The sequence below is a fragment of the Lathyrus oleraceus genome, chromosome 7, assembly GCF_024323335.1.
Source record: "Lathyrus oleraceus cultivar Zhongwan6 chromosome 7, CAAS_Psat_ZW6_1.0, whole genome shotgun sequence".
In the NCBI taxonomy this organism is placed as follows: domain Eukaryota; kingdom Viridiplantae; phylum Streptophyta; class Magnoliopsida; order Fabales; family Fabaceae; genus Lathyrus; species Lathyrus oleraceus.
The window spans coordinates 355,393,875-355,407,690 of NC_066585.1; the positions used below are offsets into that span (position 1 = coordinate 355,393,875).

A 13,816-nucleotide genomic window follows, 5' to 3' on the forward strand; every position below is an offset into this window, starting at 1 on the left:
ACCTCACATGCGCTTGTACAGGCCCATGCATGGAGGATCCAAATTTCATGCACATGAGCCACGCATTGCATTGCATCACATTCAACTATAAATAGAGGTGCCTTGAGCTTCAATTACAAACCACAAGGAGATCTGAAGTGCTGCTGAATTGAAAACTAAACCCTCATTAAAGGAATTTTTAGTTTTAATTTTCAATTTTAAGCTTGAATTTCAACATCATTACTTAATCTTCACAACTCAATTCCTTAACCTTGCATCATCATCAGACTTCCAGAGCAAGATTGGATCAAAAGCTTGGAGAATTCATGCTGGTTGAAGCTGCATTTCAGAGGTAGAACCTCAATTTTTCTTGATCTAGATCTTGCAATATGATGTGAATTCCTTTGGTTTGTGTTGTTTTCTGAAGTCCTCAAGCATGAGGCAGGTCAGTGGTGGTCTTAATTTTGAAAATCGTGCCATTTCAGTTCATGTACCATGATCTTCAAGCTCATGTTTCTCTCTAAATAGGAACTTTGAGGAGAATCCATGATTACAGGGGTGATGTACATCACCTCAGCTTTATTTTGATACCTGCCTTTTTCATTTTCATTAAAGTTTGATTCCCTGCGCGTGGTGGCCGGATCTGGTTAGATCGCCGGAGAAGATGGCGATTTCTACCACCATCCCCACGTGGGAGCTTCATGGCCCTTGGATCTCACTGAAACGTTATAATCCTGGCCTTTCATGATGTTGACCTATTTTAAATCCATATGTAGCGCGCTTGACTTTGGTTCTTCGTGTGTCCGCACTTCTGAGCCACATGATCATTGCCACGTCAATTAATGAGATGATCAGAGGGCGTTGGATTTTCCTGATTTTCTTATTTTTGTTTTAATTTCATTTAATTCCTTTTATTTTCAAAAATTCATAAATATTTAAGTTGAAGTCACAAAAATATGAGACCAATGTCAAAAATTTTCTTGAAAAATCTAGTTTCATACCCTAGTTTTTAATTATTTTTGTGACTTCATTTAATATTTTTTGTGAATTATTTGGGTTTTAATAGTTTTAATTCATTTTTAATTACTTTTTGATATTTGAAAAATCTAAAAATATTTTCTTAACCCATATGGATCATGATAAGTCAATGAAAAATAGTCTCATCAATTTCTTAATTGATTTGAGATTTATTTGAGATTTTAATTCATTTGTGTTATTTTCATTGTTTTTAATTGTTTTAAAATAGTTTTTGATTTCAAAAATTATTGAAATTTTTTGTCAAAGCTTGTTTGACCATGTTAAACCTATGAGAATTTAATTGGACTTGTTGAAGTTGATTTGAATTGAATTTGAGGTTTGACCATATTTTGTCCATTTTATTTTTGCATTTATTTTTAATTCAAAAATACCAAAAAAATATGTTTGACTTGTTGACTTGTAACCTTCATTTCTCTTCTGTTTAGCATTGGTTGATGATGATTTGATTCACTTTTGACCAATTGTGTTTGATACTTGAATTCTCTTTCCATCCATTTCATCTTCATCCCATTTCTTTTTATTTTTGGCCAATCAGTTAATGTCTTATGGTTAGTCTTGACAAATGAGGGGTTTAACCTTCTTTGATCCAAATCAAACTCAACTTGATCCAAGATCAAGTGAGTTGCTTTTTGGTCTAGCAAAGAACCTAAAGTCCATACAAGGCTTTTCCTCTTTTCTTTTGGCATGGCAAGTTTTAGGAGCTTGGCTTACTAGTCTTGATCTCTAACTTGTGTTTATTTGCCTATAGTTTTATTGACCGACCTCAGATAGGTGTGACTACTACATTAGTCCACTTACGATTGCTTAACATAGCGCTAAATCGTCTTATGACAAACTAACATAACCATACTAATTACTAACTTTAATTTGATTATTTAACTTCTTGCAATTTTCTTTAATGCAATTTACTTCTTGCTCATTTATTCATATTGCTTTTCACTTTGCTCACTTGAGCACATATTTATGTTTATGCCATTTTCTTTTTTTGCTCATTTGAGCTCATTATTGTATATAAATATATTGTTGTTTTGTGTTGGTTTTGCTTTTGTTTTGTGTGAACCCAATGCAAAAAGGAGAAAGGACTTATAATTAGGACTTACCTATGCTTAAAGGAGTTCAAGAGCAACTAGGCCTCATGCCTTTAGAATGCTAAATTTGTTGAAGAGCAACTAGACCTCATGCCTTTAGAATGCTAAATTTCAAAGTTGACTTCAAAGGACTTCCCTTCCAAAACTTATTCTTTGTCCATTCCTCTTATTGTGTTGTGCGCTTTTTGATATTTGCTTTTGTGTGATAGGGATTCCACCTTGAGATAATAAGGAGGACCATTGTCATGAGTAACCAAGTTAAGAGAGACAAGCCAAATGGAGATCCTAGGAGCTTGAATCTAATTGTGTGATTGCTTGTTGTTTGCTAAGTCCAAAGGAAATGAGCATCTTGAATCATCTCTATGATTTCAAGAAAAGGAACTCCAAGGATTTTATCTTCTCTCCTATCTTTGTATGCTTTAGGACTATCCCTTCTCTTCTTCTCCTCACTCTAACCCAAGCCAAAACTTTTTCTTGCAAACTTTGACTTTGTTTCAAACTAGAATCCTAGGCCTTATGCCTTTGACTTTTTTTCAAATTTTTTTCATCAATACTCATTGTGAATAAATCTTAATCCAACTTTGACTTCATTTTGTAAATAAATCTAACTTGTAAAGGCAATTCACTTCAAGTTGTTTTGTGGTTCCAATGGCCACTTGTTAAAACCTTTTCATAAACATTAGTCATAGGTTTGAGTTATCATAGTGGTTGATGTAAGTATCACCTCATCCTTAGTGGTTGGATTATAAGTCTTCCATGCCTATTATAGGGTTAACCCCTCACTAGCATGTTGAAGCCTTCCTCACATGGTGGATTGTTGGTTTAGGTTGAGTTTTATCCCTTTGATAACAAAAGACCTTAAGGCTTTTGACCAAATCAATTCACCAATCTTTGAGATTTTTACCCTGAACTACGAGGTTTTGATCCTACCTTTGTGATGGTACGTAGGCAATGGGTTCATCCATTCAAACAACAAAACTATAAATATAATCTATTCTCTTCTCATCCCTCCAATCTTTTGCACATATTTTCACAAATACCAACCTAGAACACACATTTGCAAAAAGAGGTTCCCTTAGAGTACTAAGGATGTTTTGGGTGCGTAAAACCTTCCCATTTCATAACCAACCCCCTTACCTAGATCTCTGACATTTTTCTTAGTTTTTGATTTGATAAAACTTCTTACTTCGCTTTTGTTCGCTTTTTAGCCTTTCCTTTGGACAAATAAAAGTGCGGTGACGACTCGAATTGTATGTTTACTTTTGGTTTAGTCAATAAACCATAAGGTAACAAATACCCCACTACAATATGTTTCATGAGCATAGTCCATTATACTATGTCTCTAACATGCATTAACACCAAAATTCTATTGCCCGACCTCAAATAGTTGTGACTTCTACATAAGTCCAATTAGGATTGCTTAACACAACGCTAAATTTTTGATACAAAAAGGCTTAACATTCTAGTTAGTGAGATTGTAAGCCTCCCTTATTTCATGGTATTGTATGGAAACTTGACCTTTTTTCCTTTCTTTGGAAGATGTCTTGGCTTAAGGATCCATGCTTGTGATAAGTGTTCTCCAAAGAATGACTTAAAAAAAAAGCAAAAGCAAAACAATATTAACTTCTAACTCATTAACAACTAACATTTAATTTCAAGTCCTTTATTTTAATGCACTTTAATTTTTAAGCTCTATTTATTTGCCATTATTCATACCATTCTAATTGTTTATATTAATGCCTTTCCACTTTGTCCACTTGGACCATATTGTGTGATATATCTTGCTTGTGTATATTTTGTTTGTTTGTGTGGTCTTGGACCATTAATGTACATAATAAGAACAAAAACTCTAAAAAACTTTTGTGTGGACTGTTGACTTGATCTTGGACAATTGGACTTAGAATCTAGGCAACCTCCCTATGCAATAAGGACTTGGCCAATGCCTACTTTTGTGAAACCAAGTGCTTGCAGTTTAAAACTTCATCCGATACATCTTTGAAGATCCCTTTAATTTCATATGCAATATGATCACTATGAAGCTGTTATTTTGAACCCGTGACTTGTGGAATTCATCTGTTACATAGGCCAATTTGAAGAAGATTATGGAGTGGCTAAAGCTTGGATGGGGCTATCTTTATTTGATGCCTTGCTCTTCAATTTAATATTGTATGCATTTTTTGTTGCTTGATTCTAATATCCAAGGGAGTTTGGGATTTCTATATGGCATTCTTGCCTATTGGATTGCTACCCATCGGTCAAATCTTTTCAACTCTTAACTTTTAATTTTGTGCATAGGATTAGTCTCTTCATCTCCTCCCCATTTCTTTAATTTCAAAGTCTCTCCCTCCTTTCAAAAACTTCTTTGTTTGAACTTGTTATTTTCTAAATTTTGACCACTTTGCAAACTAAAAACTTTGGCTTTATGCCATTGCATTTTCAAACTTCTTTTCTTAATCAAACATATAATAGACTTAACTATACTTGACCTAAACTTTAAAAGCTAAAAAAGAACTAACTCATTCATACCATATTTAGGTCTTTGTGCCTTCCAAACTTAATTTTTGTTAAAAGCAATGCACCCACTTTGAAATTTGTATCACGAACTACGAGGTTTTGATCCCTCATTTTTATGTTGGTACGTAGGCACAAGTCCGAAGGTCTTGTCAAACATAAAAAAATATAATTAATGAATTCTTTTCTCATCCCCCCATTCTATTTATTTGTAAACATCACTTTGTACAAAATACATATGCACACAAAAAAGGGCTCCCTAGGAGTACCTAGGATACTTTGGATGCTAACACCTTCTCTCTATGTAACTAACCCCCTTACCTGTAATCTCTGACATTTTATTAGTTTTGATTTGAAAACTTCTTACTTTTAGGTTTTGTTCGTACTTTTTCCTTTTCCCCTTGGAAACAATAAAAGCGCGGTGGCGACTCTTGTTATTTGATGTCTTGCTTATCCATAACTTGATGATCATGAATTTACCGCTACAGGGTCCTTTATGATTAGTTCTCCCAGAGTTTCTTGAAACTTTGGATTTTCTAGCATTATTAAATTTTTGTGTCTGTGCATGTGTGTAATGATAAGAAAAAGGAGATTTAGGTTTGTCTTCTGCAGAAGTTATTAAATCATCTTCATCAGAGTCATATCTAATTCCTCTTTTGTTATTGTGACTAACACCGTAATCATAGAATCCATTTTGCTTCTTTCAAGCCCATTGTTCAGAAATTTATGAAAATATTTTTCATATTTATATATAATGGTGTCAGAAGTTGGTGGAGCTTTGGAAAGAGCTTCTTCAAGTTTTAAACATTTTTTGGTTGAAAATTCATTTTCTTTTTCAAGGATAAAATTGTTTTCTTTAAGTTTAGAAACTTTTTTCTCAAGCTTATCACACTCTTCAACATTTTCTTCATGAACCTTTCTTAGGATCTTGAATTTTTGTCGAAGCTTCTAATAAGAGCTTAGATATTCTGATAAATAGTTTTCTAGATCAGAACGAGAAAAATAAGAAAATACCTCTTCAGAGTCAGATTCCTTTTTGGATGAACTTCCAGATGTGGTAGCCATGAATGCAACATTTGCCTGTTCCTCTTCAGAATCAAATTCTGAAGCATCAGATTCAGAGTCATCCGAGATAGCCATGTGTCCCTTCTTCTTAGTTTTGAAGGAGTTTTTCTTGAATCCTTCATTTCTGGAACTGTCTTTCTTGAGCTTTGGACATTCATTTATGTAGTGTCCAAGTTCTTTACATTCATAGCAGGTTACCTCTTTGTTTGGTCTGCGTCTGGAAGTTGACTCTGGACGATCTCCCTTATGTCCAGGTCTTCTGAAGTTGTTATTTCTTTTTCTCCAGAGTTGTTTGATTCTTCTGGATAAGAGAGATAACTCTTCTTCATCATCAGAATCTTCCTTTTCAGAGTCATCATCGTCTTCTTCTTCAGCTTGAAAGGCTTTGTTCCTTTCTGGATTTCTTCTTTCTGATATAGACTTTAGAGCCACTGATTTCTTTTCTTTTGAGGTTCATCTTCCTCTAGCTCTATCCCATGACTCTTGAGGGAGCTGGTGAGTTCTTCAATGCTTCTATTGTTCAGATTCTTTGATAACTTTAAAGTAGTAACCATAAGTCTCCATTTCTTTGGAAAACTTATGATTATATTTTTGACATGATTAGTAGTTGTGTATCCTTTGTCCAAAACCTTGAGTACTACAACTAAAGTTTGGAATCTAGAGAACATTACCTCAACAACTTCATCATCTTCCATTCTGAAGGCTTCATATTTTTGGATTAAGGCTAGAGCCTAGTGTCTCTTTGACTTGATTATTGCCTTTGTGAGTAATCTTTAAGGAATCAAATATTTCTTTAGTTGTTTCCCTGTTGGTGATCTTTTCGTACTTATTGTAGGATATTACATTCAATAAAATAGTTTTGGCTTTGTGGTGATTCTTGAATTCACGCTTTTGATCATCATTCATTTTTCTTCTTGCCATGAAGATACCAAGAGCAGATATGGGTGGTTTATAAACATTTGTAACAATGTCCCATAGGTCAGCATCGTAGCCTAGGAAGAAGATTTCAATTACGTCCTTCCAATAATCAAATTTCCCTCCATCGAACACTAGAGGTTTGGTGTTGCAGCTATCTCTTTCATTGGTGTTAACCATGATGTTTTTCTCACGTTGGATCTCTCAACACTGTTAAGTGTTTGATTCAAAAATCAATAACAGAGCCGAAGCTCTGATACCGATTAAAGGTAGAGAAAAACAAGAAAGAGGGGTTTGAATTGTTTTCAATAAAAATCAAACTTTTAGCAACGCTACACACACCAAGGTAATAACAAACAACACATAAGTTTATCCTGGTTCACTAGAAAAGCAAAGCTACTCCAGTCCATCCGACCAAGGTGATTTTGCCTTCAATAAGGACTTAATCCAATAATCTATAAAGATTACAACAAATTTCTAAGAGTTCAACAATCTCTTAGCCCTCTCAAGTCTACAGACTTCACAAGTCACTTGAGGAATTACAACAACTATTGAGAATTACAAGAATGTGTTTGGCGCTTCTAGATAAGCAAGATGAACACAATTAAAAAAACAGATGATCAACGATCACCCTAAGAGCAACAACTCGTGTGTGATAACTGAATTATAAAATGAGAAGAATTTAGTATATGATTCAAAGTGTAGATGCAGAATTCTTGTGTGACAACTTCGTATTGCGGTATGATGACAGTGAGGAATTTTATAGTGCTTGGAGATGATATCGTTGGAGAGAATATTGGTGATGATATCTTTGCCAATAATGGGACTTCATGATATTAATTTTCTTGTCCTTTAAATAGCAGTCTTGGAGTATATTGAATATTATCCATATAGAGATTCATACCATACTTAGAATACTTCTTTGTTAAGTTTCTGATTTTGATTGGTCAGATGATTTGTTGGGCGTGAATCAGAGTGAGCGGAAATCAGAGTCTTTTCGCAGATCTTGTATTCCTCAGATAGTTGCTAGTTTGAGTCTACTTCAGATAGTTGTTTGTTGAGTCTTCAGATAGTTCTTTGACTGATCTTCAGATAGAGCGTCTTCAGAGTCTACATATGTACATTCATCAGAGTCTTTGGATTCTTCCTTGTCTTCAGATTCTATATGTGATTTTCTTGGATATGCTTGTACTCAGTGTCAGATATGATTTATTTTATTCTGAGTCAGCTGTTCTGCACTTTGTGTGATGTTAGATATTTTTATATCAGATTCATCTTACGTTAGAGTCCTTCACACTTAGAAAATTTATTAGGGTACCAAATTGTTTCATTCTTTGTTATCATCAAAACTTAGAGATAAATTGCAGAACCAAAATCTTGTTCTAACAATCTCCCCCTTTTTGATGCTGATAAAAACTTCAGACCATTGATGAAACAATGATTCTTCACAAGATGGAGAGGAAAAAGAATTAGAGTCAGATACAATATGACTCCCCATGAGATATACAAGCTCCCCCTAAATCTGATACTTAGAGAGTTTAAAGTTTCTTACCAGAGCCTCTTATGTTGCTTAGCTTGTTTCTCAGATATTAACTTAGATACATCCTGTAAGAAAACTTAGACTACTCAGTTTATTTTGAAGTATTAGAATGTAAGCATTGCAATATGAGAGTTAGATACTTATTTCATTAGAAGGTTGTTTATTTATTTCTCCCCCTTTTTGTCAGACTAAAAAAGAACATAGTAAGAGAAAATATGTAGAGCAAAATAAAGCTTCATTAGATAAGATGAGAGAAATACAGATATGAAAGCCTTAGAGGAAAAAGCACTTACAACAAAAAAAACAAAACAGAAAGCCTAGGGTGTCAAAGGGTTTGGAGGAGGAGGCATCCTCTGAACTAGATGGGTAAGAAGGTTCTGGATGCTGGAGTTAACTGAATCTTGCTTGTCGAGTCTGGCTCTCATAAGCTGTTATTCCTTTTGAAGTTCTTCCAGAGTCTGGAGCACCAACGGAGCAATGGCATATGTCGATGATGCACCTCGAGTCAGAGCAACTTCAGTAGACTTTGCAACTTCCTCTACAGCTATGCGTGCTGCTTCTTCAGTGTCGGCTTCAGCTTCTGCAGCAGAAGCCTCAGTCATAGCTTTTTCCTCAGCTTTCTTTCTAGCATTCTCTTCAGCTTCTAGCCCATCCTTTTCTTCAGCTTCCTTTCGTGCTTTCTCTTCAGCTTCCCTGACTAGACGTGCCTCTAGTCTTGCCTCAGATCCTCTGATGTAGTCATTTCTGACTTATTTAGAGAATCCTTTAAGCTTAAAGACCTCAGATGTCATCCATATGAGAAATCCATTCCAGTGAGTCCTTAATTCAGAAGGATTGTCACTTAGATTGGATTGTTCAGATAGCTGTCTGAGCCTCGCAGTTGAGCTTTCTGAGAATAAAGAAAATACCTCTTCCAGGGTTGGCTCAGGTTCAGAGGTTGGATTAATTGGTTCAGAGGGAATTTGATTGGTTTCAGAGGGTTCAGTAGGAGGTTCAAAGGATGATAGAGTTATTGAGGGTGCTAAGGGAGGCGCGAAGAGAGATTGTGTATGTACAGAGGTTTCTAGGACAGACGGAGTCTGTTCAGAGTTTGCTGTGTCTTGGAGTTGTGCCAAGGTGGGAGAGGAAGGGTTAGGAATTTCTGGATGATCAGCGTGAGAGGAAAGGTCATAATAAGGAGGAGATAAGGGATTGGATGAGGGAGGTGAAATGGGTTCATTAAAAAGTAGGGCCTCAGATACGGGAAATGTTGTGGTTGTGAGGTCAAATTTTTGTAGAGTGGGTGAGGAAGTGTTTGTTTCAAAGTTGTGGGATTCGGAGGGAGTTCGAATGGAGATAATGGGTTCAGAGGGAGAGTATGTGGGATATGGTTGAGGTAGGGAAGAAGATATTTGCTTAGACCTAGAAGGTAAAGGAGCTTCAGAGAGAGATGACTTACTTGGAGCAGAGGAATCCAGAGGCGCAAGTAGCTTTTGAGTTAATGTAGAGGCTCCAATCTTCAGAGTCTTCTTCTTTGACTTCCTCTCAGAGGGATCTCTCATCCTCTTCATGAAATTAGGTGGATGTTCTGGTAGCCAATCCATAGAGAAATCTGAAATGTCAATACCTTGAGACGCCATATTTTGAAGGTAATGAGCAATAACCTCTGGGGGATCTATCTTAGAGAAAAGATACATTGCATGAGGTATCTTCCTCTGATCCTTCAGAGCATCCTAGGAGGTGTCCAATGTTGGGTTGACTAAGATTCTATCTATGACCCCCATGCTCTTCAGATTTCTTGCATTCAGAGGCTTGCCAACATCTACCGTTACATCTTCCATCATGTTGATGGAGATAAGGTGGTCCACCTTCCCATTTTCTATCAGGACGTCACAGATGAGCCTCCCCAGAGGGATGTAGTTTATGGGCTTCATGTTGTTCCTTGTATCTCTGACTGAGTCCGTCAGATATTTGAAGAGTAAGGATGGTAGATTCAGCTTCAATCCTTTGTGAAGGCAATACAAGATGCACTCTTGATCTGTATTTATACAATCCGATGAATTTGATGCTGGACGATGGTGGATTCTTCCCAGAATAATCTTCAACCAGACCCTCAGATTTTGGTGAAGTTCCTTGTTCTTGGAGGTTTTCCCTTATGGATTCTGATTGAATATAGTGGGGACTATCTCATGAGACATGTATTTTTCCCTAGGGTTAATATTGTAAATCCTTCTACCCCCTGTCTTTTCCATGTCTAGAAGCTTGGATATGGATTTCTCTGTGATGGGCATTTTTACCCCGAAGATGTAGGAGACAATGTATTGGCCGTCACAATCTGCAAATCTCCAGAATTCCTTTACAAGGAAGGTGTAAACTGGACCATAGAGTTTCCTGAAGTAATTTCCCCAACCTTGTTTCTCTAGTTCTTCAGTGAGATCAATGTCGTTTCGCTTTAAGTTGTCAAAATCCACTAGGAGTTCAGATAAAACTTCCCGCTTCTCAAATGGCGTAGCAAGATTTATGTGAGGGTGACAGTCAAGAACGTGAGGTTCTTTGTAGGCAGTTCTTGAGGTTGTAGTAGATTGAGTAGCAGCTTGTTGTGGGGCGTCATCATGTTGTTCAGTAGCATTCATTTGCTGAGAATAATCATAAACATGTTGTTGTTAAGAATCCATTTTGAGTTGTAGAAGATGAAGATTGTTATTGTTGATGAAGGTTGAAGAAGTTGTAGAGAACCACGAGCACTAGAGGGTTTGTGTAGGTTTGTGAGTGAAAAGTGTGCAAGTGAGAAATTTGGAAAATATATATACAAAACCAATTAGCATGCAAAACGACAGCGTATTAAAAGAATATGAAACAACAATAATAACTATTCCAGAATTCTGAGTTGACACGCTTGGAGAGTATTAAATATAGCTAATGATGGTTGTCTAATCTCAAGAATATGCACACTTCTCGAAGAGATCTCAACAGTTTGGCTCTTGAGTTCTGAGCTAGGCAGTTATCTAGAAGATTCAAGGCCACACGTTTGAGAGGCCGCGTGTTGATGTTTCTGACATCAAGAATACCAAAAGGTTCTGATTTAGAAGGATTCTAATCCAGATAACATATAATTGGTAGAAGTATCAGAACCAGAACCAGATGACCATCAAATGATTAAGTCAGAGCCTATTTTAACAAATCAGAAGAGAAGCATGAGTTTAGATTCATTCTGGGTAATCTGCCATGTTTAAATGTTTCAGCATGAAAAGAAATCTATCTTCAGCTAAGGGTTTTGTGAAGATATCAGTCCATTGGTGGTCTGTATCTATGAATTTTAAACTTATTACCCCTTTCTGAACATAGTCTCTGATAAAATGATGTTTAATTTCTATGTGCTTCGCTCTGGAATGAAAAATAGGATTCTTACTTAAACATATGGAAGTAGTATTGTAACAAAAGATATGGATGTTACTCTCATATATCTGAAAGTCCTCAAGCTGGTTCTTCATCCAGGGCATCTGAGTGCTGCATAGTGAAGTTGAGACGTATTATGCTTTTGCAGTTAAGAGTGCAATGGTTGATTGTCTTTTGCTAGCCCATGAAATGTGGTTTCCTCCCAGAAACTGATAGTTACCAGATGTGCTTTTGTGTTCCAATCTATCTCCAGCGTAATCTGCATCACAATACCTAGAGAGCCTATACTCTGATGTTTTCTTGTACATCAGGCCTAGGTTAGGCGTTCCTTTCAGATACCTTAGGATTCTCTTAACAACAGTTAAGTGATATTCCCTTGGATCTGAATGAAATCTGGCACAGAGACACACGCTGAATAATATATCAGGACGCGTAACAGTCAGATAGAGGAGATAACCTATCATACCACAATAGAGTTTCTGACAAACCTTTTGACTTACCTCTTCTTTCTCCAGAATGCAAGTGGGGTGTATGAGAGTCTTTGCTGGTTTGCTTTCTGACATTTAAAACTTCTTCAGAATGTCTTTTATGTCTTTTCTTTGATATACATAAGTAACATATGATGTTTAATTGATTTGAATCCCCAGAAAGAACTTTAGTTCTTGCATCAAACTCATTTTGGAAGGTAGAGAAAAACAAGAAAAAAGGGGTTTGAATTGGTTTCACTGAAAATAAAACTTTTAGCAACGCCACACACACCAAGGTGATAACAAACAACACATAAGTTTATCCTGGTTCACTTGAAAATCAAAGCTACTCTAGTCCACCCGACCAAGGTGATTTTGCCTTCAATAAGGACTTAATCCAATAATCTAGGAAGATTATAACAAACATCTAAGAGTTTAACAATCTCTTAGCCCTCTAAAGTCTACAGTTTTCACAAGTAACTTGAGGAATTACAACAACTATTGAGAATTACAAGAATGTGTTTGGTGGTTCTAGATATGCAAGATGAACACAATTAAAAAAAACAGATGATCAATAATCACACTAAGAGCAACAACTCGTGTGTGATAACTGAATTATAAAATGACAAGAAATAGTATATGATTCAAAGTATATATGCAGAATTCTTGTGTGATAGCTTCATATTGTGGTATGATGATAGTGAAGATTTTTTATAGTGCTTGGAGATGATACCATTGGAGATAATATTGATGATGATATCTTTGCCAATAATGAGGCTTCATGACATTAATTTTCTTGTCCTTTCCATAGCAGTTGTATAGTGTATTCAATATTATCCATATAGAGATTCATACCATACTTAGAATAGTTTCTAGTTTGAGTCTTCTTCAGATAGTTGTTTGTTTGAGTCTTCTTCAGATAGTTCTTTGACTGATCTTCAGATAGAGCGTCTTCAGAGTCTACAAATGTACATTCATTAGAGTCTTTGGGTTCTTCATAGTCTTCAGATTCTGTATGTGATTTTCTTGGATATGCTTGTGTTCAGTGTCAAATATGATTTATTTTATTCTGAGTCAACTGTTCTGAACTTTGTGTGATCTCAGATATTGTTATATCAGATTCATCTCACGTTAGAGTCCTGCACACTTAGAAAATTTATTAGGGTACCAAATTGTTTCATTCTTTGTTATCATCAAAACTTAGAGATAAATTGCACAACCAAAATCTTGTTCTAACACTAATTTGTGTTCATTATCATACGTTGATTATAATTATGCACATCTGAGCTTTTTGATAGCGGTTTCGTTGAAGATTCGATCCGGGTTACTTCTGCTCACCATAAAATTTTCAAAATAGTTTTTGTTAACAATTTTTAACTTGTGATCTATTCACCCCCTCTAGATGGAAGCCCATCGTCTAACAAGTGGTATCATGAGCTCCGATTAATTCCGTGCTTAAATATTCACTTATTAGAAAATGGATACTGAACCTAAAGGGGCGTATAGTATATCGCCCATTTTTACCAGTCAAAATTATGGCTATTGGAAAACTTGTATGTGTATCCATATCAACTCGGTTGATAAGGGTCTATGGGACGTCATCATCAATGATCCTAATCAAATTACAATGACCAATGGTGAAGGTGTCATTGTACCTAAACCGAAAGATCAATGAAATGATAATGATAAGAAATTATGGTCACATAATTGGAAAGCACAAAATATTCTCATATCCGCCAAAGCTATGTGGGACGCATTAGAAGTTGCCCATGAGGGAACTAATGAAGTCAAATAAGCTAGGATCAATACCTTAAATCAAAAGTTTGAACTATTTCGCA

The 13,816-nt window shown here is 35.8% G+C and overlaps 1 protein-coding gene across 1 annotated transcript; it reads right to left on the minus strand.

Annotated features, from left to right (window-relative positions):
• Nucleotides 1–8,567: 8,567 nt before the first annotated feature.
• Nucleotides 8,568–9,812, minus strand: LOC127103825 (eukaryotic translation initiation factor 4 gamma-like). Its single transcript, XM_051041066.1, has 2 exons — nt 9,211–9,812; nt 8,568–8,865 (listed from the first exon to the last, which is right to left on the minus strand). Exons 1-2 carry the CDS (start codon nt 9,810–9,812, stop codon nt 8,568–8,570), a joined length of 900 nt encoding a protein of 299 aa, XP_050897023.1.
• Between the last annotated feature and the right edge of the window lie 4,004 nt (nt 9,813–13,816).